General features: G+C 46.1%; 9 protein-coding genes across 12 annotated transcripts; 5 read left to right on the top strand and 4 right to left on the bottom strand.

Moving 5' to 3' along the window:
- Positions 1-866: 866 nt before the first annotated feature.
- Positions 867-3609, top strand: LOC122614301 (protein hairy). The gene is made up of 3 exons (XM_043788856.1): positions 867-1025; positions 1714-2025; positions 2231-3609. The coding sequence occupies exons 1-3, from the start codon at positions 977-979 to the stop codon at positions 3391-3393; spliced, it is 1524 nt and encodes a 507-aa protein (XP_043644791.1). The 5' UTR covers positions 867-976; the 3' UTR covers positions 3394-3609.
- Positions 3610-3778: 169 nt separating this feature from the next.
- LOC122613324 (protein hook) lies at positions 3779-6424 on the bottom strand. Its single transcript, XM_043787450.1, has 7 exons — positions 6209-6424; positions 5377-6150; positions 4754-5314; positions 4575-4693; positions 4449-4501; positions 4216-4392; positions 3779-4164 (listed from the first exon to the last, which is right to left on the bottom strand). Exons 1-7 carry the CDS (start codon positions 6323-6325, stop codon positions 3926-3928), a joined length of 2040 nt encoding a protein of 679 aa, XP_043643385.1. The 5' UTR covers positions 6326-6424; the 3' UTR covers positions 3779-3925.
- Positions 6425-6536: 112 nt separating this feature from the next.
- On the bottom strand, positions 6537-7507 carry LOC122613512 (uncharacterized protein C1orf50 homolog). The gene is made up of 4 exons (XM_043787718.1): positions 7349-7507; positions 7132-7289; positions 6916-7077; positions 6537-6859 (listed from the first exon to the last, which is right to left on the bottom strand). Exons 1-4 carry the CDS (start codon positions 7401-7403, stop codon positions 6668-6670), a joined length of 567 nt encoding a protein of 188 aa, XP_043643653.1. The 5' UTR covers positions 7404-7507; the 3' UTR covers positions 6537-6667.
- A 79-nt stretch (positions 7508-7586) lies between these two features.
- Positions 7587-15047, top strand: LOC122613511 (E3 ubiquitin-protein ligase MIB2). Its single transcript, XM_043787717.1, has 6 exons — positions 7587-7917; positions 8662-8766; positions 11307-11474; positions 11693-12362; positions 12424-12586; positions 12644-15047. The coding sequence occupies exons 2-6, from the start codon at positions 8700-8702 to the stop codon at positions 14723-14725; spliced, it is 3150 nt and encodes a 1049-aa protein (XP_043643652.1). The 5' UTR covers positions 7587-7917; positions 8662-8699; the 3' UTR covers positions 14726-15047.
- A 419-nt stretch (positions 15048-15466) lies between these two features.
- LOC122612430 (protein catecholamines up) lies at positions 15467-17030 on the top strand. The gene is made up of 2 exons (XM_043786037.1): positions 15467-15921; positions 15978-17030. Exons 1-2 carry the CDS (start codon positions 15546-15548, stop codon positions 16952-16954), a joined length of 1353 nt encoding a protein of 450 aa, XP_043641972.1. The 5' UTR covers positions 15467-15545; the 3' UTR covers positions 16955-17030.
- A 176-nt stretch (positions 17031-17206) lies between these two features.
- On the bottom strand, positions 17207-18736 carry LOC122612431 (tetratricopeptide repeat protein 19 homolog, mitochondrial). 3 transcript variants are annotated; one of them, XM_043786039.1, is made up of 4 exons: positions 17988-18733; positions 17772-17935; positions 17541-17688; positions 17207-17487 (listed from the first exon to the last, which is right to left on the bottom strand). In XM_043786039.1, exons 1-4 carry the CDS (start codon positions 18519-18521, stop codon positions 17224-17226), a joined length of 1110 nt encoding a protein of 369 aa, XP_043641974.1. In that variant the 5' UTR covers positions 18522-18733; the 3' UTR covers positions 17207-17223. The 3 variants fall into 3 exon arrangements, with proteins under 3 accessions (XP_043641974.1, XP_043641975.1, XP_043641976.1); XM_043786040.1 differs by having other exon boundaries at positions 17348-17487; positions 17551-17688; positions 17988-18734; XM_043786041.1 differs by lacking the exon at positions 17207-17487 and having other exon boundaries at positions 17555-17688; positions 17763-17935; positions 17988-18736.
- A 226-nt stretch (positions 18737-18962) lies between these two features.
- LOC122612429 (apoptotic chromatin condensation inducer in the nucleus) lies at positions 18963-22398 on the top strand. 2 transcript variants are annotated; one of them, XM_043786036.1, is made up of 6 exons: positions 18963-19054; positions 19140-20665; positions 20770-20980; positions 21038-21272; positions 21335-21447; positions 21543-22398. In XM_043786036.1, the coding sequence occupies exons 2-6, from the start codon at positions 19185-19187 to the stop codon at positions 21723-21725; spliced, it is 2223 nt and encodes a 740-aa protein (XP_043641971.1). In that variant the 5' UTR covers positions 18963-19054; positions 19140-19184; the 3' UTR covers positions 21726-22398. The 2 variants fall into 2 exon arrangements, 1 of the variants encoding a protein (XP_043641971.1); XR_006325615.1 differs by lacking the exons at positions 21038-21272; positions 21335-21447; positions 21543-22398 and having other exon boundaries at positions 18967-20480; positions 20557-20665; positions 20770-20911.
- Positions 22399-22657: 259 nt separating this feature from the next.
- LOC122615258 (calcium load-activated calcium channel) lies at positions 22658-23470 on the top strand. Its single transcript, XM_043790229.1, has 3 exons — positions 22658-22812; positions 22864-22941; positions 22999-23470. The coding sequence occupies exons 1-3, from the start codon at positions 22752-22754 to the stop codon at positions 23409-23411; spliced, it is 552 nt and encodes a 183-aa protein (XP_043646164.1). The 5' UTR covers positions 22658-22751; the 3' UTR covers positions 23412-23470.
- On the bottom strand, positions 23426-25165 carry LOC122615256 (FAD-dependent oxidoreductase domain-containing protein 1). The gene is made up of 2 exons (XM_043790227.1): positions 24674-25165; positions 23426-24612 (listed from the first exon to the last, which is right to left on the bottom strand). The coding sequence occupies exons 1-2, from the start codon at positions 25073-25075 to the stop codon at positions 23467-23469; spliced, it is 1548 nt and encodes a 515-aa protein (XP_043646162.1). The 5' UTR covers positions 25076-25165; the 3' UTR covers positions 23426-23466.
- Positions 25166-25233: the final 68 nt, after the last annotated feature.

Here is a 25233-nt window from a genome sequence, read left to right as displayed (position 1 = left end):
TGTGTGCTGGGTGACTTCCTATTTGCGCCTAAGCGAATTGATTTGTATGCCTGTGTATGGGTGGGTTCCTGTGTCTATGACTGAGGGTGTGCCAGTGTGTGTGTGTGAAAGCCAGACATGGTCACGCCGTCCGTCCAAGTGGCGGCACGTCGATCCGGCTTGTCGCTTGGGCTGCCTGACATTTGCCGCAGCCAGCGCGCCACCAATCCCTCTTCCCCTTTCTCCACTTACCCTCCCTCGCCCACGAGCCCACGAGCCCAGCAACCAACAACCAACCACCCACCGCCCACTGGCAACATGCCTCCGCTGCGTCGTTAAGCTCTTCGCCAAATCTATGTGTGTTTGTGTGTGTGTGGAGGTCGGGGGGCAACCATTACCACAACCACCATTAACGTGGCAGGCAGCCAGGCGATGCTGTTGCTGCCACATCCACAGGCTTTGTTGCTGTTGCCGCTCCTGCTGATTGCTGTTGCTGTTGTTGTTTCTGCTGTCGTTGATGTTGTTGTTGTTCCTTTTATTGTCGGTTGACTCCAATCTGCTTTGGTTGCTGCGCCACACGACGATGGCTCGTGCCACTACCAACAGCAAAGCAGCAGCAGCAGCAGCAACAGCAGCAACATGAGCTAACCAAGCATTTCAGTCGGGAAATTTTGCACAAGCCAAGCGCACGCGGCAGCGGAAAATCGGAAAACCCCATTGCCAGCTAGACAGCCGACAAGCGACGAAGTGAAAAGTCGCAATTGTTTTCGCTCCTCGCCGTCAGTTAGCCGTGAATCCTCGAACAGAACGGCCGCGTGTCCTTGTCGAACGAAATTTGAGTCCTGATTCAACCGCCAAAAGACGTGATTGTTGTCGCGGACGTGGACTCTAAGCCAAAAGTTTCGAAATTGTTAAACCCAAAATAAATTTTTAAAAGGCGCCATTACATTCTGCTTGACCCGCCGCGAATTCTTTTGGATTCCGTAAAAATGAGAAAATGACAGCAAAACGTGATAAGGATTACTCAAAAAATAAATCAGCACCTGGTAATACAACAAGTTTGTGGTTATTAAGTTGAACTGTATCACAAAAAAAGAGTTTGATGTTCGAAATGATACCCGGGATTTCAAACATGACCTGAAAGTCTAAAGTAAATGGTGAAAGTTTCCACAAAAAACGTGTTAAAAAGTGTGCTCAAAATTTAAATTTTTTAAGAATTATTTAGAAATTATTTAGAATATATTTTATTTATTTAATGACCATTTAACCAAGTAAAAATAGTTTTCAACACAATTTCACAAAGAAAGGGCCACCTGTGGCCAAGAAGTGTAAAATGAAATAACATACAGAAAATATAAAATTTATATATACAATTTTGGGATATGTATTATCCTTAATATTATATATGTAATTCTTTAAATATAAAATAACCTATCGAAGTGTCATTTTTCATAACTAATAAAATGAATATATTACAAGAAACTCACAACCTTTAACTCTAATAATTTAACTTATTCAAGTTTGATGTATAAAATTTATAATCAAAGTTCGTTAAATCAACTAAAATTTAAAATTAAACTAAAAATTACAGTTGCGAAACTCAACATGAGAATTTGAAAGCCGAAAAGTTGAGAAACGAAAGGAATAATTTTATTTGTGATTGATTAAACTATAAAAACTTGCAGGTTATACCGATAATTGTATTAATTGTTAACCCTTCGATATTCTCGCCAGGCATCGGATTCACCGCCGCCGGTTCAACCAATGGCAGCGGCATAAAGTCCATCGGGCTGGTGAGCTCCACGCAGAATGTGACTTCGTCGCAGGACATCAGCAAGCGGACAAACAAACCACTCATGGAGAAGCGACGGCGGGCGCGAATCAACCAGAGCCTGGCCATCCTGAAGGCCCTCATCCTCGAGTCCACCAAGAGCCAAAATGCCAAGAACGGCGAGGGTCAGGCGAAGCACACCAAGCTGGAGAAGGCGGACATCCTGGAACTAACCGTCCGCCACTTCCAGAGGCATCGCAATCTCGACGATCCCAGTGAGTATAAATGCACCAAATTGGAAAGAAGCTTAAGCACGTAACGATTATAGAATTCCGCAACAAAGTTAATTTCATGTATAAATCTTACAACTTTATCTATATCTGTATCTAAAAAAATGCATAAAATATAGGAAATATTTTATAGACGAATTTCTTGTATCCAATCTTAGATGATAATATTCAAACCTTCTCCATCTTACAGCGGTCAACAAATACCGAGCGGGTTACACGGACTGCGCCCGCGAAGTGGCTCGTTACCTGGCCACCCCGGAACCGCCACCCATGGGCACCATGCCCACCTTGGCGGAGCCCGGTTCCAAGGCGCGACTCCTGCGGCATCTGGACCAATGCATAGCCGAAATCGACGTGGAGATCTGTCCCCATTCGACGGCTGCTTTTGCGGAAAGTCCTAGCAGTAGCAGCTGCTTTGACCTGAATCACGCGAAGAAGTCGCAGCCCGAGGAGCATTCGCTGGACTACAGCAGCCAGGACTCGAATCCGGTGGACTACAGCAAAGGTCTAAAAATGGTGGCCGCTGAGCAGAGAACGCTGCCAGTCACGCCGGCGCCCCAGGATGAAAACAACAATCGTGGACTCCAAGCGCAGGAGCAAACTCCGATTCCAATCCAGGTGCAAAGTCAAACCCAAGGCCAGACATCGCCGCATGCAGATGCCGCCGCTCCCAGCGAACTGAGCTACGAGGAGGACCGCAACAAGGTGTGCGCCAATGTCCTGGAGCAGTACAAGCAGCAGCTGAAGGCGCACGTGCAGCAGCAGCCAGAGTCTGCCAATGGAGTTCTGGTCCTGCCGCCCCACTATGTTCAGCTGGCGGCGGCCCTTGGCCTAAGTGCCCAGCCCCTGGTGGATCCGATTGCTACCCGAACGGATTTCGAGCGGTTGATCGAGTTGCAACGGGTTCAGCCGCATTTGGTCGGCAAGTTGAGTCCCAGTTTTCCGGGAGGCTTGGAGGCTGCCCATGTGGCTGCCGCTGCAGCGGCTTATGCCAACAGCATGGCGGTGGCAGCTTCCGCAGGAGCCACCGTTGCCGCCATGGCCACTTCCGGTGCCGGAACGCCAACGGTTCACCAAGAGAGACCCGCCTCGGTGGCAGCCTCTGTCAGTTCCGGCGTCTCGATTTCGGAACTTAAGTCCATGCCCGCCACGCAGCAATCCTCACCAAGATCCGAAAGTGGCATCGGATCCAATGAAAACGAGGCTCCGGTGAGCAGTCCGCGACCCCAGACGAGCATCGCCGCTCGTCAGGCTCTAAGACAACGCCAGGAGGAGGAGTATCACTACATGGCCCAGGCGGCAGCTGCTGCAGCACAAGCTGGACAGGATGAGAGTATGTGGCGGCCCTGGTGAACCGTTGGATCAGAGATCCTATGTACTAAGTATGTAGACTCCGCCAGTTAGTTCGGGGAACCAGCCGGCAGCCGGCGGTTTGCAGCTCCAACTGATCGCCAAGTAAAGGATGACACCTATTGTTATTACCGCTCGTCTGTGTAGCTCCTGCTCCTCTCCGAATTGCATTTCCTACCTGTGCCAACGCCCAAGACTCCCTACCATATGGGCTTCAGAGCCAAGGAGAGCTACTCCTTCATTTCTGTATGCATTTGTTTTTGCCCTCAACTCTGCGTTAAATGTATTTAATTCAATACTTAAAGCTAAAATATTTACAAAAACACTTTGTTTTAAAGGTGGTCGAATATGGATAAAAAGTTACGTTCTGGTTTTTGGTAATTCAATTGAATAGTTTTAGCCATTTTATTAGGGTATGTACTATAAATACGATATAGATCCTTGCGGAGGTCCAATAAATACTTGTATTATATATTAGTTATATAAATTTTCAAACAAGAAATGAGACTTAGCCTACTCTTCAGGTTCATGCTTTCTACTTTGATTTCATTGCACTTAGGGATTTGCGAGGCGCTGACTGCCGCTGGCGGGCAAGGAATGTCTGACCCGAGCCCATCAAGATTGCCAGCTTAGAGTCGATTGCATCGCGCTGAGCGTTGACACCCAGTCTGTAGAAAGCGGAGGTCATAAGCTGCTCCTCCATCACACTCATCTTGGGCTTGGGTTCATCCTCGACGAGATCAGCACTCTTTTCCAGTACACTAGCATCTAGAGCTGAATTTTTAACAATTATTGTAAATCTATGTAATACTTTTAAGCCCTTACCACTTGCAATTCGAGGATCTATGCTTTTGATCACCTCCTTAGCTTTCTCCACGCATTTTCGGTATTTGGCGTCATACACCAAAATTTCCTGCTCACGTGCTGATAGATTGGTTTCCAGCTGAGTCACCTTACATTGCAGAGACGTGCTCTGAGTAACTGCTTCCTCCAGTTGGAGTGCTATGTATAAAATATTAGCAGGCATTTTTTGTTATATGTCACTAGGGATGACTCACTCTTTTGTTCATTTAGCTCCATTAATTGTTTGATTTGTTTGCCAAACTCGCTTCTGTAATGAAATAAAAGATATAGGAAAATAATGAGATAGGAAATAGTAATAGCTAGAAGAGTGAATTATTTACTCTTTTAAAATGGGATCATCGCTTTGAGAAGCATGCGACAGGGAAAGAATACGTTCATTGGCTGTCTTTAGCTGCTCACGCAAATTCTCGCAGCGTTTGTTGGCATCGTCCAGAAGTTGCTACAAAAAAAATTCGTAATAATATAAAGTTGTAAAGTTATGTTATTTAATATTACTAACCGCCAAAGCTGTCTGGCCACCCTGTCCTTCGCGCAGAGCCTTGTTCTCCGCCTCCAGACGCTGTAGTTTTTCTACTGTGGCCGACGGTTGCAGTTCCCGAGAAACGGTGGTACCTGTCAGCGCCGTGTTTGAGGACAATTGTCCACATTTCAACTCGTCGACTGCCTCGCGAAGGTTGTCGCGCTCCTTGAGCAAACTGTCCTTGGCCCGCTGCAACGCCAGGTTTTTGCCCTCCAAATTTTTGTTATCAAACTCCAACTTTACATTCTTGCTGCTCTCGGCGTCCAGCTTGGCATGAAGGTCTTGAATCTCTTTCTTGAACAGCTCCACTTGCCCTTTGGTGTTGGCATAACGTTTGGCATCCTCCTCAAACTGCGCATTCTGTTGCACATAGTCGGCGCTACGCTCCTCCAGAATTTTTACCTGTTTCTTTAGGTCGTTATAGTCTTCTAGCTTTTTTTTATACGTGTCAAGCTGGGCCTCACATATCTTAAGCTTGTCATTGGACTCCCGCAGAACATCCACTTCATCCTTCAGAGTGGTTACTTCAGCGGAACTTTTCTAAATTAAAAAAAAAGTACTTTAATATAAAGTTAAAATTTAAAGGCTCGTGGTGTCCGTACCATTAGTTCATCTATACGCATTTGCATATGTAGCAGATCGATATCTTGTTGGTGGGCCTTGAGCTTTAGGTCCTCCCGAGCTCCTTCAGACTGAAGGAGTTCCTCTTTTAGTAAGTCCAATTGGCGCCGCAGTTCGTTGTAGCGCACAGATCCAGTTTGGACTGGTCCCAAAGAGACTCCATCATCTCCGATCACCGTAGAGTGTTGCTCTAGACGGGCAAACTCTTTTTGCAACTTATGCAACTCCTGTTGAAGATTAGTTTTCTCGTCTATAAGAAGGAGCATTTTCTTCTCCGTCTCGAAGCATTTCTGTGCCAAGGCGTCGCGATCCTCCTGAACGGCCTTGCTGTCCAGGATTCCGGTGCGAGGGCTACGAGACAAGGAACTGACTACACCGCCCTCTGCCGAGGATGCTTGTCTGGTGGCCTCAAGTTCTTGAAGAGCTCGCATAATGTTCGCCTGTAGTTCCTCCTCCAGACACATGATCTCTGTAATGTAGGACTGCTTCTCGGCACAGTTTACGGCGCACCCGAGAACTAACTGCAGCAAGCGCTCCAGCTCTCCCAAGTCACACTTCTCAGCGATGCTCTGCAGATCGGGCTTTGAGAAATCACTCAGCGAGTAGTTGAGTACGTCGCTGTAGTAGTCGTACACGGACTGGGTCACCTTTTTTAGATTGCTCATCCGCAGTCGCCAGTTGCTGCCCACGGCGCTGGCCTTGATCTTGGAAAGCCAAGCGTCGGTAAAAGATTCGGGTGCGAACTGATTAAGAGCCTGTAAATATAAAGCTAATAAATATTTATAAACTATGTATATATGCATATTTAGTTACCTGAGCCAGTGCGACTCCGTCGGCCAGGGATTCCGCATCCGCATGCGGGGCATTTAGATTGAGGGTCTTGAACCACTCCAGCAGACTGTAGTACATCTCGTTCTTGGGCGCGGACATTTTGCGGGTTTGAACGAAACGCTAAACGAAACAAAACAAACTAAAAATATGCACAATTTCACAAAAAGAGAGCTCTCAGCTGTTGCACTAAAAACAAAAACAGAAATCGAACTGCAGAACAGCTATCGAGAGCCTTTGAGATGCACTTTCTCTATCGATAGAAAATATCGATATCATTTATTAGTATGTTTACAAAATTAAAGAGGTTTCAAAAATGTATTTGTTTTTTATTAAAACCTAAATATGTTAAGATTTAAATTAATTTGTCTTGCTATTAAAATCAATATCATTGCATTTTCGGCGAAGATTAATCTTAATAAAAATAATTTTAATAATATTCTTTTAATCATTGTTTATATTAAAATCAATTGCCATGGCCGAACCACGCCCACCGTCTAAAGCCTTTTGCATGCACTGCTCCGCCCACTTCAGCTTCTCATCCTGCTCTTTAATCTTTTCCACTGGAGTCCAGCTTAAATCATATTCTAATCTGTAACTGCCTTTAAATGTCTGGTCAACTGAAAGATTCCATTCCTGTAAGTACAAAGCATTTAAAACTTGGTTTTTAGACTTCTTTTAAACAAAATTACTTCCGGTGATAACATGCTGAAATAGTTTTGACCCGATGATCTTTGATATAGATGATAGATTTGTCCCGGTTTTTTGGTGAAATTACAGGCCGCACTGTGCAGATCTCTGTTGAGATTGGACTCCTTTAGTATTTCCATGGCTTGGGCTTGAAGCATTTTTATCTTTCGAAGATTTATTAGTTTGTATTATTATTCTTAGCGAGAAGTATAGCTTACCTGCTCCATTATGACCCCTAGCTTGTGGCAAGTTGTGTTTTTCAATTGTTTGTCAGCGTTCTGGATTTGTTGGGCCAATTCGATTATATCCTCCTCCTGGTGCATGGATACACGCATGGGGTTGATCTGCAACTGGGGATTCCTCTCAACCAGTTGTGCTAAACATAATATAATATTTATATATTTACCTCTTAGGACTTATATCAGAGATGCTTACCCTTTTTTACAGCAGTCTGATACGTCAATTGGTCCATTTCGGTAGCTCTTTTCATCACACGCTACGGAGCATGAATAAAAATAACTAATCACCTGTGGTAAACAAATATGTAATTGTATGGACTGCCAAGAACAAAATAACATGTGTTGCCTATAGCTGATAACTCTCCACCAGGAATCGATTGCCCTACGTGCTATCGATCACTATCGAATACATATGTCATTTTGCACGCCCGTCTCTAGTTAGAAAGAAGCAAACCAAATTGTAGTTTTATTTAATAGTGCTAGCGAAATAGTGAATTTTGGTCATTTAACTATCAAATTGTAATGTGCAGGAGAAATTGGCCGTAAGTACGGTATCGGCGTGTTAGAATAGTGCGAAAAACAAATCGCGTTCGAGTGAACTATGACCCCTTTAGGCTACCGGAGCAACGGTGTCACTGAATTTTAGCGAAAAGAAACAATAAATGCCCAATAAAAAGCGCACGCGCGCTTAAAATGCACCATTAAAGGCTTGAGAACTTAAAGTTTTTCATTGCAAACAGCTGGAGCACATCACAACTTGCATTGGTAAGCCCCAAAACTCAAACCAAGCCCCCTACAATCGCTTTTCACATACCCAATTTTGCATTAGTATATATGTACGTAAAATATATATATACACTGTGTATATATATGTGCGATGTCTAAACGGGCGATTGTGTGAGTGCTTCGACTTTCGTAAACAACAGATGCGAGTCGACTCCTTGAATGACTTCGCTCCTTGACCAAAATGTCACAGGCATTTGACTTTTATAATCAAAATCGAACTGGGAATCGTAGTTCCAGGCGCTACATATGTGCATATATCCGTCTTATCGGCATGCGTCATGCGAGCTTCTGGGCTGCACCCGCACCACAAAACCTCGGACTGCCAGAAACCGAAGCGCTGGCGATCGGGAAACATATCTGGCATTTGAATGGCATTTCCTCACCCGACACCGCATATATGTATAATGCGAAGGCTTAACAAAGACATCTCAGGAGTTTTAATACAGAAATCTCTAGACAATTTGAATTCTGCTTAAGATTATTGTGAAAAGTGCAATTTCTTGCTGAGGATTAAACCCCTGCAATGTATTGAAAAATACTCTTAGAGAGATTTTTATGTTTTAAGCCTAAAAAGACTTCCGAGCTGACCCCGATATGCTCCCCTCCTTTTTAGTCATGCGCTGACGGGGCCGCCATTTAGTTGACCCAATTATCAGCCAGGTCCCATCAAACTCCGTGCTCCGAGTATTGTCAAATGTCACCTTTATGCTATCTTCCTTGCAGGCTGAAACGGATTACATAAATATAGCTAACCAAGCGCCATGCGAGCCTCCATTCCCCCCGGCATTCGAGTGGTGCGCGGACCCAACTGGATCTGGTCGAATCAAGGTAAGAACGCATTCAGGCAGCCACAGGCAGGCTTGTTTACTTTCACCCACCTCCAAAGAGGCGAATTAACTTGCCATCCGCTCTCTGTTTATAGATACGGTTGGTTTTGTTATATAGTGCAGACCGAAATCGGCGTACGGTGAAGATTAGTCGGTGGGGATGTCGCCAATTTACGCATTCATTTGGGAAACACCCTTAGTCATATATTCTCCGAAAGAGTAGTTTTTTCAGTAGGAAATTTATTAAGCGATTATATTCTTTGAACACTTCTTATCTTATATTTAAACAAAAGTTGTATGTTTCTAATTTCTGATGCGGATTTTTTACTAATATTTGATGTTTGAATTTGATGAAGTTAAGAAGTCTAATAACTAATAAGCAATATCTTAAAATAACAATTTTAAACCGCGTAGGTATTGAGGATCTAAACAAAATAAAGTGGAAAACAAGAAAGGTCTTGAGTACGATCGATGCTTATTTTACTATACAGTTGTATGTTTTTGATCCAGTTTTATCTGCTGATGCTTAAATTTTTGTTCTACAATGTAGGTAATTCTTTATAATTTGAGAGAAATATTCTGATGATACAGAAATGGTTTAAAGGGAATCACTTCGTAGTCAATACATACTGTATAGCCCAAAAACAACTTACTTGGCATTGGCACCCGTAGAGGGTCGGCGGAGCAGGAGGATGGGTGTGGGGTAGTTGGACGGGACGGCACGGAGAGGTGTACGTCCGTGCCCGCTGTTGCTGCGTTGTTGAATGTAAAGAGGACGCGCCCCGCTATTTTTAGCAACACTCACTGCGGCAGCAGCGAAATTCTTGCGCTTACCAATTGCTTCTGCTGTCGTCGCTTCGTTTTATGGTTCATATATATACGGCGTATATATATGGATGTGTGGCTCTCGATAGTACATACAGTATGGCACCCTACGTGGCAGGTAAATATATATGTAAGTCCGTAGGCAGCTGCCCGCCAAACAATAATATTGCGTAGTTTTTAATTGAATTAATTGTCTTTCGCTGGAAAAAGTTCCGAACGTATTACAAACAATTAGATGGTGAGGCTTGTTGGAGGCTAGTGAAAGCTTGATCAACCGCCGGCATTATATGTACCTTAAAACGAGATTAGATGTTAAATGAAATGTGTATAATTTTCATTTGCAATTACATTTTGAAAGCTGTATTAACAAAAAGAGCCAAATTTCGTAGCTGATATACGAATCCATCATCCATCATCTCCGATAACCGTGGAGTGTTGCTCTAGACGGGCAAACTCTTTTTGCAACTTATGCAACTCCTGTTGAAGATTAGTTTTCTCGTCTATAAGAAGGAGCATTTTCTTCTCCGTCTCGAAGCATTTCTGTGCCAAGGCGTCGCGATCCTCCTGAACGGCCTTGCTGTCCAGGATCCCGGTGCGAGGGCTACGAGACAAGGAACTGACTACACCGCCCTCTGCCGAGGATGCTTGTCTGGTGGCCTCAAGTTCTTGAAGAGCTCGCATAATGTTCGCCTGTAGTTCCTCCTCCAGACACATGATCTCTGTAATGTAGGACTGCTTCTCGGCACAGTTTACGGCGCACCCGAGAACTAACTGCAGCAAGCGCTCCAGCTCTCCCAAGTCACACTTCTCAGCGATGCTCTGCAGATCGGGCTTTGAGAAATCACTCAGCGAGTAGTTGAGTACGTCGCTGTAGTAGTCGTACACGGACTGGGTCACCTTTTTTAGATTGCTCATCCGCAGTCGCCAGTTGCTAGGCAACAATTAAATATTATAATATTCACATTTTAAGTAGTTTATTACTAAGTGCTGTGTTCAGAGAGGTACTTTCCGCTGAGAGAAGTTTTAAGCCTTTGGAGTATCCAACTGCAGCTGCACATGTCTACGATTTGGTTATGGTATGTGTGCTTCCCTTCCCGAGTCGCACTTTTCCCGTCCGGAAGAGCAGCCTGTGGAGTGGAGCATATGCACATGTCAGGCGCAAGGGCGCGTGCCATTTTGTCTCCAACCTTTTTGGAGTGCTTATTTTTAGTTACCGGGTGGGGATCGCGAGCAGTTAGCTCCAGCGGGCCTGAGATTTGGGGAGGATGTGGAGAGTTTATTTTTGGACCTTGGTATTCCTCCGACTGGGGTGTGTTGAAAATAGACATAAACAAAATTTCAGATGGCAGCCCAGCCAGCGGTGCTCCCATTCCTCCCCAGGCCAACATCAAATGTCACCCTCTAGAGAACGCTTCCACATCCACACCCGTGATACGGGGTAATTATAGAGCAGCTGCACGCCCGAGTCCGAGTGCATAACAAAAATCCGCTTGGAGCCCGAGCCCGAGTCAATGATTATGGGTATTTATAGTCATGGCGCGTTGTTTATGAGGGGAAAGTGTGCGTTGCATATGTCTGATATCCACCGGATGTGGACGGGGATGGTGAAGCCGATGTACACACAATGCAGCCCCAGGAGCATCCTTGTGGCAGCTCTATAGATTCTTCATTTCACATCACGTCACTCTCAACTTTGTTTCATTGCATACGCAACAGACGACGGAGAAGGTCACGTTGGAACCGTTTGCGAAATCGGACGCTGCGGATCGACACATTCACCGGAAAACACTGTGGTGGTAAACTGGGATTCCGGACACCGGACCAACTACCGTGTGGGCTACCAGAACCAGTACGACTTGATAATTGTAGATAATGCTCAAGTTGGTAAGTGACAATATTGCCCTAAAGCTGATATTTTAAGTATGAGTTAACAAAAACTAATATTAAACACTCTATAAATTTCATAGAAACTTTTTTTATCGTATACATTTGCATTCGACTTAAAAAAACTATGTAATCTCTAGGGTTTCAACTTATTCAAATTACAATTATTTAAAGTTCATTGCTTATAAGGGTCTTACATTCTCATTATTCATTCGCAGGGGTTCGTCACTCAAATGTCGTCTGCGATGGCTGTTCCAAGGCAGGTATTGCTGGCATAGTATTCAAGTGCGCCCAGTGCCCCAACTATCACCTGTGCGCCTACTGTTACGCAGCGGATCTGCACGAGTTGGAGCACCCGTTCATTCGCTACACCACTCCCAACTCGCTGGGCGTAAGAGTGCCCATGAGAAGAGGTGCCAAGCGGATACAGCTGCGAGGCATCTTTGTGGGTTCCAAAGTGGTGCGTGGTCCGGATTGGGAGTGGAGCGAACAGGACGGCGGAGAGGGCAAGACGGGTCGGGTTATGGAAATCCGGGGCTGGGACAACGAATCGTGTCGCAGCGTGGCCAACGTATCGTGGGTAACCGGATCGACGAACGTCTACCGTCTAGGTCACAAGGGTAACGTGGACCTCAAGTACATAACGGCCACTTGCGGCGGACACTACTACAAGGACCACATGCCTGTTCTGGGTCAGCCAGAGGAGTTGCAACCGGTGGCGCCCATGGTGAAGCCAAGCTTTTCTGTGGGCGACCGCGTCAAGGTTTGCCTAGAGGTTGACGCCTTAATGAAGTTGCAGCAGGGCCATGGAGGATGGAATCCGCGCATGGTCGAGCATTTGTCCAAACTGGGCACCGTACATCGCATCACGGACAAAGGGGATATACGGTGGGAATACATAATTTATTCAATTTTATTTCATTTTCTAACACAATTCAAATCCAAACAGTGTTCAGTATGAAAACTGTCCCAATAGATGGACCTTTCATCCAGCCGCACTCGTTAAGGTTGTTTCCTTTCGTGTCGGGGACCTGGTCACCATCATCAACGATGCCAATAAAGTGCAGCAGCTGCAGAAGGGTCACGGTGAATGGATCGAAATCATGCGACACGTGAGCACGACTTAGTTAAAATTTTTTGTTTAATATTCTTTAAAAAATGTTTTTTAGGCCCTTGGAAAAATTTGCAAGGTCGTGAAGGTGTACTCGGACGGCGACCTCCGCATCCAGCAGCTGGACGACGGTTTCGAGTGGACCCTGAATCCGAAATGTGTCAAACTAGAACGCTCTCCTTTGGCAACGGCAGCTGAGCGCTCCAACAGTATGATGGACCTGAGCCACCGACGTGCAGACCATGTAATGACACCGCTCTCAGGCCTCTCTGGTAGTTCAGTTGCCGACAAGCTCGTACGAGAGGCTGCCCAGGGCCATTTGGATTTCGTGCGGCAGTACCTGGACGTAAATCCCGGCCAGGTGGATGTGATGAGTGGCGGCAAGGCTTGTATTCAGGTTGCCTCGCACCAGGGCTACGTCGATCTTGTCAGCTACCTCATCTCCAAGGGAGCCAACGTGAATGCGGTAGACAAAGAAGGCGATTCCGCTCTACACTACGCAGCCTTCGGCAACCAGCCGGCCACCATGCGAGTGCTGCTGCAGCACGGTGCTGAGGTAAACTTCCTGAACTCGAGCCACTGCTCCGCGCTGCACATCTGCGCGCACAAGAAAACTCCACACTGTGTCCGTGAGTTGCTGCAGCACAATGCCAATGTAAACATTCAGGATTCGTACGGAGATACGGCGCTTCACGACGCGATCGGCAAGGAGAATACGGAAGTAGTGGAGTTGCTTTGCAACGCTCCGAATCTTGACTTTACGGTTAAGAATAATCGCGGCTTTAACGTTCTTCACCACGCAGCCCTTAAAGGAAACGTTGTTGCTGCTCGTCGTATCCTGTTGCTCTCCCGCCAGTTGGTCAATGTGCGCAAAGACGATGGTTTTGCGGCACTTCACTTGGCAGCCCTTAACGGTCATGCCCAAGTTGTTGAAACGCTGGTCACTGAGGGACAAGCTGAGTTAGATATACGTAACAATCGCCAGCAGACGCCTTTCCTACTGGCAGTCTCCCAGGGCCATGCCGGGGTAATCGAGCGACTCGTTCGCCTCTCCTGCGACGTGAATGCCAAGGACGAGGATGGTGACAATGCGATGCATTTGTGCGTCATTAAGAAGTCCAATCTGCAGTCGGCCGCTGAGCCTCACCCAGAGGAGGCGCCTGAGATTCACAAGTTTTACCTGAGTCTAGTGCAGACAAGCGTTCGGCCCGAAGATCGTTTGATGTACAGTATTCTGATCTATCTTTCGAGGGCCGGCTGCCGAGTGGAGCTGAACAACGCCAATGCAAGCATTTTTGAGTGGATAACGGACCGCAACATTAGGCAACTCATTTTTGGGCAGCAGGGCGAAGCCGAATCGCTGCCTAGCAATCTTCAAGCCTTGGACGTGTCTGCAATATCAGCCGCCCATGAGGAATGCTCTGCGGCTGCTGGAGCTGAATCCGATGGAGCCGGGCCTGGAAGCGTTGCAGCACCTCCACCACCACAGCGCCAGCAATATGAACTAATGCCAAAGCCAAACGATATCCCAACTGCTGGAGTAGTTGCAGCTCCATCCACGCCCTCCGCCTCGCCGGGCGTGAAGAAACTGAACTCCGATGCAACACAGCAAAACGTTTCTCCACAGGTGGCGCCGCGGAAGAAGGCACCAAAGCCTCCGGTTACCTCTAGCTTGAGCAGCACGGCGCTGGAGGCCGGTGCTGCGGGCCCCAGTCCAAGTCCGGTGATCGTGTCCGGCCCCCTTGAGTGTATTGTGTGCAATGAGATCCTGCAGCTGGTGCGCTTTGAGCCGTGTCAACATCAGATCGCCTGCGAGGAGTGCGGCATCCGAATGAAAAAGTGTCTCCGCTGTGCCGTGGTAATCGAGCGGCGATTGACGGTCAGCGGCCGGGTAGTGGCCCTGCCCACGTGCACGTCGTCACCTAGTGACCCCACACGGCTACCGTCCGGGGATCTACTTCGCTATCTGGAGAACAAAGTGCAGGAGTTTGAGGAGTCGCACTTCTGCGGTATTTGCATGGAACGAAAGAGGGATGTGGCCTTCCTGTGCGGGCACGGCGCGTGCTCCCATTGTGCCGAAACGCTCCGGACATGCCACATGTGTCGCAAGACAATACTCAAGAAGATTAACCTATATTGAGCGGCTGAAACGGAAACGAAAGCACAGGCAGGATCAGCAGCAATTCAACCAGCAACCAAAGTGGCTTGTATATATACATACACAAAACAAACACACACCCACATTGCCGTGTCATGTGAAACTCGAACTAATTATTTATTGATCACCGACAAAATTTAAGCGTTCTTTTTGAATCAAAGCAAATTATTGTGCACCTTTTCGTGTCTAGTTATTAGCCCCGGTTAACCATGTCTGGTAACGATAAATACATAGGAAACAAACTAAACCATAAAATTATTTAATAGTCATTTAAATGCAAATATACAAATATAAAATAATTCAATTGAGTGAATTTTAATCAATTTCGGTGGTTAGGCAAACGAAAATGATACTTTACTTTCTGAATATGTTGGGGTAACTTTCCTTTGTGTATACAAAGTGGTATTTCAACAATTTAAATTAATATATTTTTTTTTTTGGTTATATTGGAGGATACCTAAAAACCGATTTTAGAAGTGGAATGTTTGGATGGTCTAATGCGGCAAAGTGTGAACGACCTATTTTTCTAGTGTACTTTGCTTAAAATTCAAATGCTTCGCATTTATTTTATTCTTTGGATTCAACAAATTTTATTGGATCATAAGCTCCGTTTGAAAGTTAATTTGAACAAAAGCGGCAAGGTAAAACATATATATGAAAATAAAAACAAGTTGTTTTTATTTGACCGAAACAATCGATATCTTCAGAATTACGGTTATCGATAACTAACCAGAAAGAAAAAAAGCAAACACGTCACAACACTTTGGCCGCAGTCCAACGCAAAACTAAAGTATAGGACAAAATGGCCAAACAAGTGGCTGATTTCCAGTGCAGTAAGATCCAGTTTTACCAGAAACTGGCTCTGGCCGTAATCCTAGGAGCAGTACTTCTTTCTTTCCCGGCATTGTGCACCGGCCAGGGCAATCCCAGTTTCAAATACTCGCGGGAAGCCAACGAAAACTTCGATCCGCAGAAGGCTTTACGGCCGGAGCACCACCATGATCATGATCATGACCACGATCATGGACACCATCATCATGATCATGACCACGATCATGGACACCATCATCATGATCATGATCACGATCATGGACACCATCATCATGATCATGACCACGATCATGGACACCATCATCACGGGCACGATGAAAGGCACACCAAGTCAAAGCCGGAGTTGGGTAATCCACGAATTACCACGCTTAAAATACTCTAGTTGACCCCCATTTTCTTGTAGATATGAGTACCATTTGGCTGCACTCCATCGGCTCAACACTTCTTATCAGTGCCGCTCCCTTCGTGCTGCTGTATATCATTCCCCTAGACAACAGTGAGGCGATGAAGCCGCGTCTGAAAGTTCTTCTGGCCTTCGCTTCTGGCGGTTTGTTGGGCGATGCTTTCCTGCACTTGATCCCTCATGCCACGCACCCACACAGTCATGGAGAACACGGCCACGATCACGATCATGATCACCATCATCATCATGAAGGCGAGGAGCATGAACATGCTCATAGCCATAGCCACGATATGAGCATTGGTCTGTGGGTTCTTGGAGGAATCATTGCCTTCCTTTCGGTAGAGAAACTGGTACGCATTCTAAAAGGCGGTCAAGGAGGACATGGCCATAGCCATGGAGCACCAAAGCCAAAACCAGTGCCTGCTAAGAAAAAGTCTTCTGGCAAAGAAGATAGCGGGGACGGAGACAAACCGGCAAAACCAGCAAAGACCCACTCCAAAAAACCAGAAGCGAAACCAGAGGGTGAAGTGGAGATTTCCGGCTACTTGAATTTGGCGGCGGACTTCGCTCATAACTTTACGGATGGTCTGGCCATCGGTGCCTCCTACTTGGCGGGGAACAGCATTGGCATTGTGACCACTATTACCATTCTGCTACACGAAGTGCCCCACGAGATTGGCGACTTTGCCATTCTAATAAAGTCTGGTTGTTCTAGGCGGAAGGCAATGCTTCTGCAGCTTGTCACAGCACTCGGAGCTTTGGCGGGCACAGCGCTAGCTCTTCTGGGGGCTGGAGGCGGGGACGGATCCGCCCCATGGGTCTTGCCCTTCACCGCCGGCGGTTTTATTTATATCGCAACAGTGAGCGTCCTGCCGGAGCTGCTGGAGGAGTCCACCAAACTGAAACAGTCGCTAAAGGAAATCTTTGCGCTGCTCACCGGCGTTGCCCTAATGATTGTTATTGCCAAGTTCGAGTAACATCAAAAATTTAGAGAGTAAATACATAAAAGGATATAATTGCGTGAGCTGAAAGTATGCCGCAAACAATTTTAAAGATGGCTTTTCATTTCCTACTCAAAACGATGAGCAATTATTTAAAAAACTATATTCCAACATTCAGTAACCGCAATTATTTCCCAATATAACCAAGGCGGTGTTATTTAAGAGTTTTTACGCCTTCCAAATTTGTGTCTCACTTCGAAATGAAATTTTTATAAATAGTCAAAAATACACTGTAAAAAGAAACCTCACTGGCGTTTCTCTCCATTCAGGGTGGTCTTTATCTCGTTGAGGCAATACTCGGCCTGCTCTATGGCATCGGGATTCTGGTGCTGCTTGCCCAGTTTCCACGCCAGTCTGCAAGCGTTCTCCGCCTGTGACATCAGACCCTCGCGAAGATACACCAAACCAAGATTTGCCTGCAGAATACCTTCCTGCGTGGCATCCTTTAGCTCTTTAGTCAGTTCCATGGCCTTTAAAAGGGTCTCCCTTGCCTCGGAGTACTTTTCTAGCTGTAATTACAATTAATGTACTTCAAGTACTTTGGATAACTAGGTGAACCTACGTTTACGTACGCCACGCTGATGTTATTCAGGATGGTTACAGAGGCGTCGTTGACGGCGCCATAAACATTTATGAGCGTGTCGAAGGCTTCCTGAAAGAGATTTTTAGCCTCCAGGTACTTTCCCTGCTTCATCAGCAGCTGGCCGAACCTATAAATATAAACACAACAAAAACCATTGACTGGGACTGTAAGTATGAGCTTAATTAGCGGCAAAGGAAACACCTTCAATACCAATTCTTTGTCAAGCCATACAGTTCCAGTATGTCCTTGTCGTCGGGCATTTTCTCCAGTAGTTTAGCCAACTGTTGCAAGGTCCAAGTGAACCCTTGAAAGCTCTTTTCCAGATCACCTTGCAGCTGAGACATGTGTGCTATTTTGGAGCTGATGTGAAGTATCTAAAAATGAAAAAGATCTTAACTGGTAGGAGTGTCTAAGTAGGTCACCCACCTTGGGACTCTCTTCTGTGTGTCCGTCGGCAAATAGGCGTTTCATGACGTCCGTGAATATCTTCTCCGCCTTTTTAAACTGCTCCCGTTCCATGGCCAAATTAGCCATCAGATCAAACACATATGTAATGCCGTCCTTGCTCTGAATATCCTGCGCCATTCGCAGAGCCAGGTGGAGCATTTGCTCGGCCTTGTCGTACTGTTCCCTCTGAATGCAAAGGATTGATCGCTTGATGGTCTTGATCAGTTTGTCTTCCGGAGTTTCCTCCTTTTCGTTCCCGCCACCAAACAGATTTAGAGTGAAGGCAGCGGAAAACGCCCAAAACATTCCACCGGAAGAACCTGAAACGGGTGGAGGTGCCCAGGCCACCTGGTAGTCCGCAGCATTGGCGCACAGCGATCGAGATCCGAATTCTGACCGTTGGTGGTAACGGCTTCTCTTCAGTGGCGCAAGATGACAGTAATCCCTGGGATTCCCGGCAAGGCGGAACCTGCTCATAACTTGGGTAAGCTTGCTAATACTTTTCACTAACATGTTTTGGGTTTAATTAATTTTTTAACTAAAACCTATAAACTTGCAGGTATGGTATTAAAAATTATGAAATAGTACATGTGCAGTGTTGCAAAGCGTGGTAAAGTCATTTATAAAGTTCATTTTGAAATGCCCGAATGTAAGTTCATACTCGACTTTTACATAATTCACATTTTATCACACTTGAGCAAATATATTTATGCTTCGTTTAGATTTTATAAACAAATGTTCTTAAAATTTTTTAGAGATGACATTGTCAAACAAAATTTTATCGGCAATTACGGTTCATATTATTCGCTTATAACTTAAATCTGCGAAGAAAAACTAATTAAAGTCTGAGTAATTAACAATCTTACAATAGAAAACATTGGAATTCGTTTCATAAAGTTTTGTAATAATTTACTTTCCTCTCTAATCGCATACGAAACTATCGGTAGCCGTCACTGGGGCGATAGACTGAGCGGAAGCATCCCTGCATATTGATGGCGGATTGACGCTCTTTCGCCTAGCAAAATTATTTTTCTTATCAAGAAAAGGTGCAGAATATTACGAGGAGTGAATTCGAAAAGCAGTGCATGAAATAGCTGTGGGTCCGCCGGCTGTACCTACGTTTTATTTCAGATCTTTCCAGTGTCTCAACGCGTTTCCAGCGTTTTTCGGCCAGCCATGAGACGTCGCAGCGAACGAAAAAAGTCGTCGTCGCCCGCTCCGGTGCCGGTGGCAGTTGCACGGCGAAGCCGCCGATCCCGCAAGGTGTCGGAGAGCGAGAAGACCGAGGTCGAGACCCCGGTCGTGGCGCAAAAGGATAAGGAGACCGATTGCCCTGAAGTGCCGCAAGCCTCTCAAGAAGTCAATGAGGTGCGGGCCTCTAGTGAAGAACGTGCCGGATCTGGAGCATCGCCAGTGCGCAGGAGTCGCGGCAGCCGGACGACGCCCAAAAAGCGCACGGAGTCCAAGGGCGGCGACAAGAAGGTGGACACCATACCCGAGGAGGAGACGGAGAATGGAACGGAGGGAAAGGACGCTGTCGAAAAGGAAACGGTTGTAGCGCCGCCCGCGGCTAATGAGAGCGAGTCCGAAGACCTTGCCAAGAAGGCGGATCAGCAGGCTCAAGACGACGGATCCTATCCAGAACCCGCTGTAGTCAAGGATGATGAGGTTGAGAAAGAGGATTTAAAGCCGCAGCAGGACGGTCCAACTTGCACTGATGACGACACCAAACAAAGCGAGTCAGAACAAGAGGTAAAGGTTTCTTCTCCTTGCAGCAAGGACGAGGAACATTTAAAAACGTCTAGCGATGTATTAGACATTCAGACAGATGAGGTCGATGAAAGGGACGAAGAATCCTTCGCTCCTGCAGAACGCAGAGAAACCAAGAAAAGGCAAAAGGAGCAGATACAGGAACAGAAGCCCGCCGAGGAGGAGGAGCAGAAGGAAAACCGCAAGCAGCTAGAGGAAAAACCCGAACAAACTCATGATGAACCAGCAGATCTTTCGAACGCCAAGCACGAATCATGCCTAAACAGCAGCGCAACCAACACAACCGGCGCTCCATTGCTGCAGCAACAACGGTCGGTGCGGAAGCGAAAGTGGCTGACAAACAAAAAGTCTTTGGATCGTACCCCGCCCGTGCTTGCCATTTCGACGGATTCCCTGAAGAACATTATAGCCGATGTAGTGCAGCCAGTGCCTCTAAGCGATGTGCAGCTGGAATCCTCTTCAGAGGAGGAAGGTCTGGTCACCAGCGATCGCGATTCAGAGCGATCTGCTTCGCCGGCACCCGCATCCGAAGCAAGCAAAGATCGCGATAACAAGGCAAATACCGTCACCACATGCAACACCGGCGCAGAGGCGTCGGTAGATAATGAAGGAGCAGGAGCCGCTATTCCAGCAGCAACAGACGCGGTGCCAGCTCAGGTCGGCTTGAGTAAAGCTACAGTTTCCACGGCAACACCACACATAGTAGGTGACCCTAGTCCTGCTCGAAACCGAGCCAGCCACGTGCTCTATATCACCAATTTGGTACGCCCCTTCACAGTGCTGCAACTGAAAGGTCTGCTGGCGCGGACGGGAAAAATCGTTGAGGAAGATGGTTTCTGGATAGATCGTATCAAGTCTAAGTGCTACGTTGCCTACTCCACTGAAGAGTAAGTATTGTAGCTGCAAAAATATTAGCTTATATCCAGAGAGTCTTTTAAATGTGTTTAAAAAAAACTGACACTTGCAATTATATTACTTTCCACCCTCTTAGCGAGGCTATCGAAACCCGACATGCTCTGCACGGAGTTCGCTGGCCAGTCTCAAATCCCAAATGTTTGAATGTAGATTTTGGCAGTCGCACTGATATGGATCGTGCAATACTTTCAACGAAAGACGAGGCTCCGAGGTACGGCCAGGAAAACACCAGAGATAACCAGCAGTCCGGCAACGCTTGGTCCCGGTTGGAACCGTCTGACAAAAAAGTAATAGATTATTGTCATAGCAAGAAATGCAGAGCTAATTTGTTGTTTCCCCTTCAGCCAGCGCGCCCCGTACGCGAATGGGATGTGGGCAAAAAGGAGCCAAGCGACCACGACAAACACAACAACGACAGGCGTCGGGAAAGCAAGGATCGACTGGACTCAAGGTCTCGGGATACGGAACGTGCCGGACAGGAGCGAAAGCGTTCCAGGGACAGAGAGGGAAGGGGACGCGAACGGGAGCGGGAGCGAATTGATCGCAATGCACACGCAAGAAGCCGCAGTGGATCACCAGGTAAAACCCGTTGGATATATTTTGCTTGTCATGATAAATACAGAAACACTCCATTTAATTAGCGTCCAAATCTAAGAAGAAGGAGAATGAACCGCCTATCAGACTACTAGATGATCTATTTCGAAAGACTAAGGGAACACCTTGCATATACTGGCTGCCACTGACGCCGGAAGCGGTAAGTTGCTAGGATAATCAGTTAATAGTTCAATTCAACGAGAAACACTTTTAGAAAAGCCCGTCTGAACTATAAACTTTCTTCCGTATTTTCAGATTGCAGAAAAAGAGGCATTCCGGCAGAAACGCATCGAGGAACACAAGCTGCGTATAAAGGAGCGGGAGGAGCGCCAGAAAGAGCGTGAGAAGGATCGTGACCGCCAGCGTGACACGCGTCGTAATCGTTCTAATGAACGGCGACGATCTCGCAGTCGCGAGCGGGAGCGAAGACGTTACTAGGCGGAGGCTTGAGATTAAGCAAATAAATGTTGATAATATCTCAAAAACTAACATCAACATATAAAAAAAAATTCAACAAACAGCAACTAAAACTTCAGCAGGGTCTCATCACCACCCGAATACTTTCTATCTTTTTGAGCGTTTTTCGTTCTCAAATATACCGACGTTTGTAATATTCAACTTGAAGTGAACAGACTTCAATTTGAATATTTTCGCCAACGTCTCATCCACATTCTGATTTTGAGATTTCAAACTCTCTTTTCTTCGTTATTTTGCTCATTGTTGTTGTTCCATATATATATAGCATATATATTTCCATATATATATATATAACCTGATTTGATTTCTTTCCTCAAATGTAGCATTTTACAGCGCCTAACGTCACCTCACCGAAAAAAGAAAGCACAGCAACCAGAATTGCCCCGGCATCAGCATCAACGCCATGGAAACTTTCATCGGATTCTAGAAACTCTTGCAGCAAGTTACCATGCTAACATCTATTTAATAAACAAACATAAAATAATTGATTAATATATTGTAAAATCAATATTTCTTAAAATTTTAAAGAACTTAGAAATACAACTTAACATCAGTCGGCAAGCTTGTGACAATGCCAAAACCCATAAATGTGTTTTAAATGTCTGAGAAATAAACTTTTCGACTGACTCGTGAACTCGTGCGTTTAGATCTGCCAAAGAATCGGAAAGAATGTAATTAACTCAAAATTATGGAAAATGTTTGTTTTTGATATATAGATTATTTTATTAAAATGATAATACTCTGTAATTGTATAGTATTATATATGCATATAGTATGAATTTTACCACATTTAGTTAGTTTTCCTAAACAATTTTTTATGAAAACACTTTTTAAAGTTAGGTGAGCCGTTACGATACCAGAATACCCCCAATAAAACGTTAGTCTAAATCGATAGTCCATGATAATAAGCTATCGGAAACGCTTACAGATTTATATCACTAGTGTTATCGATTAGTTTTAATTTATCAGCATTAATTTAGTGAAAAAATGTGGTCCGACACAATATTAATTGTTTTTATATCGGTTTGCACCGCATTCCTGGGCGAGGGTAAGTGAAAGACCAGTTAATTTGATTAACCCTACAAATTCTTTTGCTTAGGACTTACTTGGGTGATGGTTTACCGGACGGAGAAGTACCAAAAGCTAAAGACCGAGGTGGAAAAACAGAGTAAAAAGCGTAAGTCGGTCAAACGGTGCTTAAAATGGTCACGAGCTAACCCGCATTTTATTGCAGTGGAGCGCCGCAAGGAGATCCATGGGGATTCCCTGGACAAAGCGGTGAAGAAGAAGATCGAGCGCGACGAGGAAAAACTTAAAAACAACAACCGCGATCTCTCGCTGGTCAAGATGAAGACCATGTTCGCCACGGGATTTGCCTTCACCGCCCTTTTGAGTATGTTCAACAGCATCTTCGACGGCCGTGTGGTTGCCCAGCTGCCATTTACACCCATATCCTGGATCCAGGGGCTAAGTCACCGAAATTTGTCCGGTGATGACTACACGGACTGCTCTTTTATATTCCTCTACATCCTGTGCACCATGTCCATCCGTCAGAACATCCAAAAGCTTCTGGGCTTTGCCCCATCGCGCGCCGCGAGCAAGCAGGGCGTAGGTCTGTTTGGTCCTGCTCCAGGCCAGTTTAAGTAGTTCGAATTCATTAATTAAATTAGCTGCATTTAGTTTTAATGCACAATCAACAATTCTAACTTAAGACATTATTTAACTCGTACATGGGCTGGTCAACAATCAGCCGGTCGAAGCTTAGACGGGAGAGGTCGATGGTTCTGAACTGCCCATCCATGATCAGCTCGGATATGGCTCGGCCCACGGCCAAAGATTGTTGTGCTCCGTGTCCGCTAAAACCGGTGGCTAGGTACAGATTGTGGTAGTACGGGTGCGCTCCTAAAATGCCGTTCTCGTCGTATACATTCTGATCGTAGATGCCCGCCCAACTATCCACCACTTGGGCTTCTTCAAGAACGGGAATTCTATTTGACAAATGTGGTCTAATGTGCCGGTTGAAATATTGCGGATCAATCGTGGCGCTATGATTCTCTTCTATCGAGTCATGCACGCAAATATAGTTGCCGCCCAGGCCATCTCTGCGGATAAAGATGCCCGACGGATCTATTGTCATGGGCATGGTCATACCGGGTGCACATTGAGCCTGCGAGTTGATGGCGTACATGTATCGCTTGCGTGCGTTGATGGGCAGCGGAACCTGAAGTATTCCTGTACCCACGCCTATCCTTGCTAATCGCGCAACTTGTTCGGAACTAGCACCGGCGCTTATTACACACAGGGCGAACTTGCAGGTGCGCCGAGTGCCATCAGGCAGTTGGATGACCGCTTTGTCCAAACCCGTGTAGAAACCCTCTTTGGAACCAGCATCTCCGACCACAGAAATGTCCGTTTGGGATTTGTACTCAAAGTCGACAACTTGGCCACTGACAAAATGGGCGCCGTAGCCGCTGGCTGACCGTCGAAAATTGCTAAGAAGGGCCAAGGGGTTAAACCAGCCCTCTTTTTCCAGGCCATGGCAACCTAAAGCGATGTCCCTGGTGTTTAGCCAGGGAAATCGGACCGCCAATCGATCTGCAGTGAGAACTTCATTTCGGGCACCCAGTTCGTTTTGAAGCTGAGAGGAGCGCATCAGGCTTTCCGCGTGCTCCTCGCCAGCGAGCATCAGATGACCATGGGGCGTGAACTGGAGGGGTACTTCCTGACCAAAGTGTTTCTTGGCGCTTCGCAAGAAGTCGGCGGCAAAGAGTGACATTTGGATGTTTTCGGGCAGGGAGAATTGCTGACAAAGACCGCCCACAGAAACACGAGTGGCGGACTGGGCATACTGGAAATATATGGAAGACCAGTTAAATATTTTGGTAGACTGGTACACATCATTGCTCTACCGTGTCATCCTTCTCGACCACCACAACGTTAAGACCGTCACGGGCCTTCTCCTTCAGCCAGTAGGCGATGGAGCTGCCCACTCCCCCACCTCCAATGATGAGCACATCGCAATGGGTCTGGAAGTCATCAGGCACAGTAGGTTCCTTCCTCTTGCCTTGCTCCCCGGTAAAATGGAACTTGCTCTGTGTCGGAATGGGATCGTTGTCAGTCTCCGTTTCCTTGGGCACAAAGAACTCCTTAACTTTGCGCATATCGTTGCCGAGCAAACGGAGTGTTCGTCGTATCGGATGCAGATCATCGTCGGATTTGTCGCCCCCGGAAAATCCACATCCATTGCTCGCTGCTCCGCTCGAGTAGTTACGGTGCTGAAGAAGACGCACTACTTGTCTGTACCGCAACATTTTAGTCTATATTATATTTTAACTCATATTCCGTATATTATAGTAAATGTGTTATTTTGTAATAGTGATAACGTGCGTGTTATCGGAGTATCGAAATCGAAAAAGCTTATCCCATTTGCGGTAATGGTTTTATTGCAGCTTAATTAAAAATACACTTT

Source organism: Drosophila teissieri, chromosome 2R, assembly GCF_016746235.2.
Source record: "Drosophila teissieri strain GT53w chromosome 2R, Prin_Dtei_1.1, whole genome shotgun sequence".
Classification (NCBI taxonomy): Eukaryota; Metazoa; Arthropoda; class Insecta; order Diptera; family Drosophilidae; genus Drosophila; species Drosophila teissieri.
Note: the sequence above shows the minus strand (reverse complement) of the source record. Positions and strands in the feature narration are given on the sequence as shown.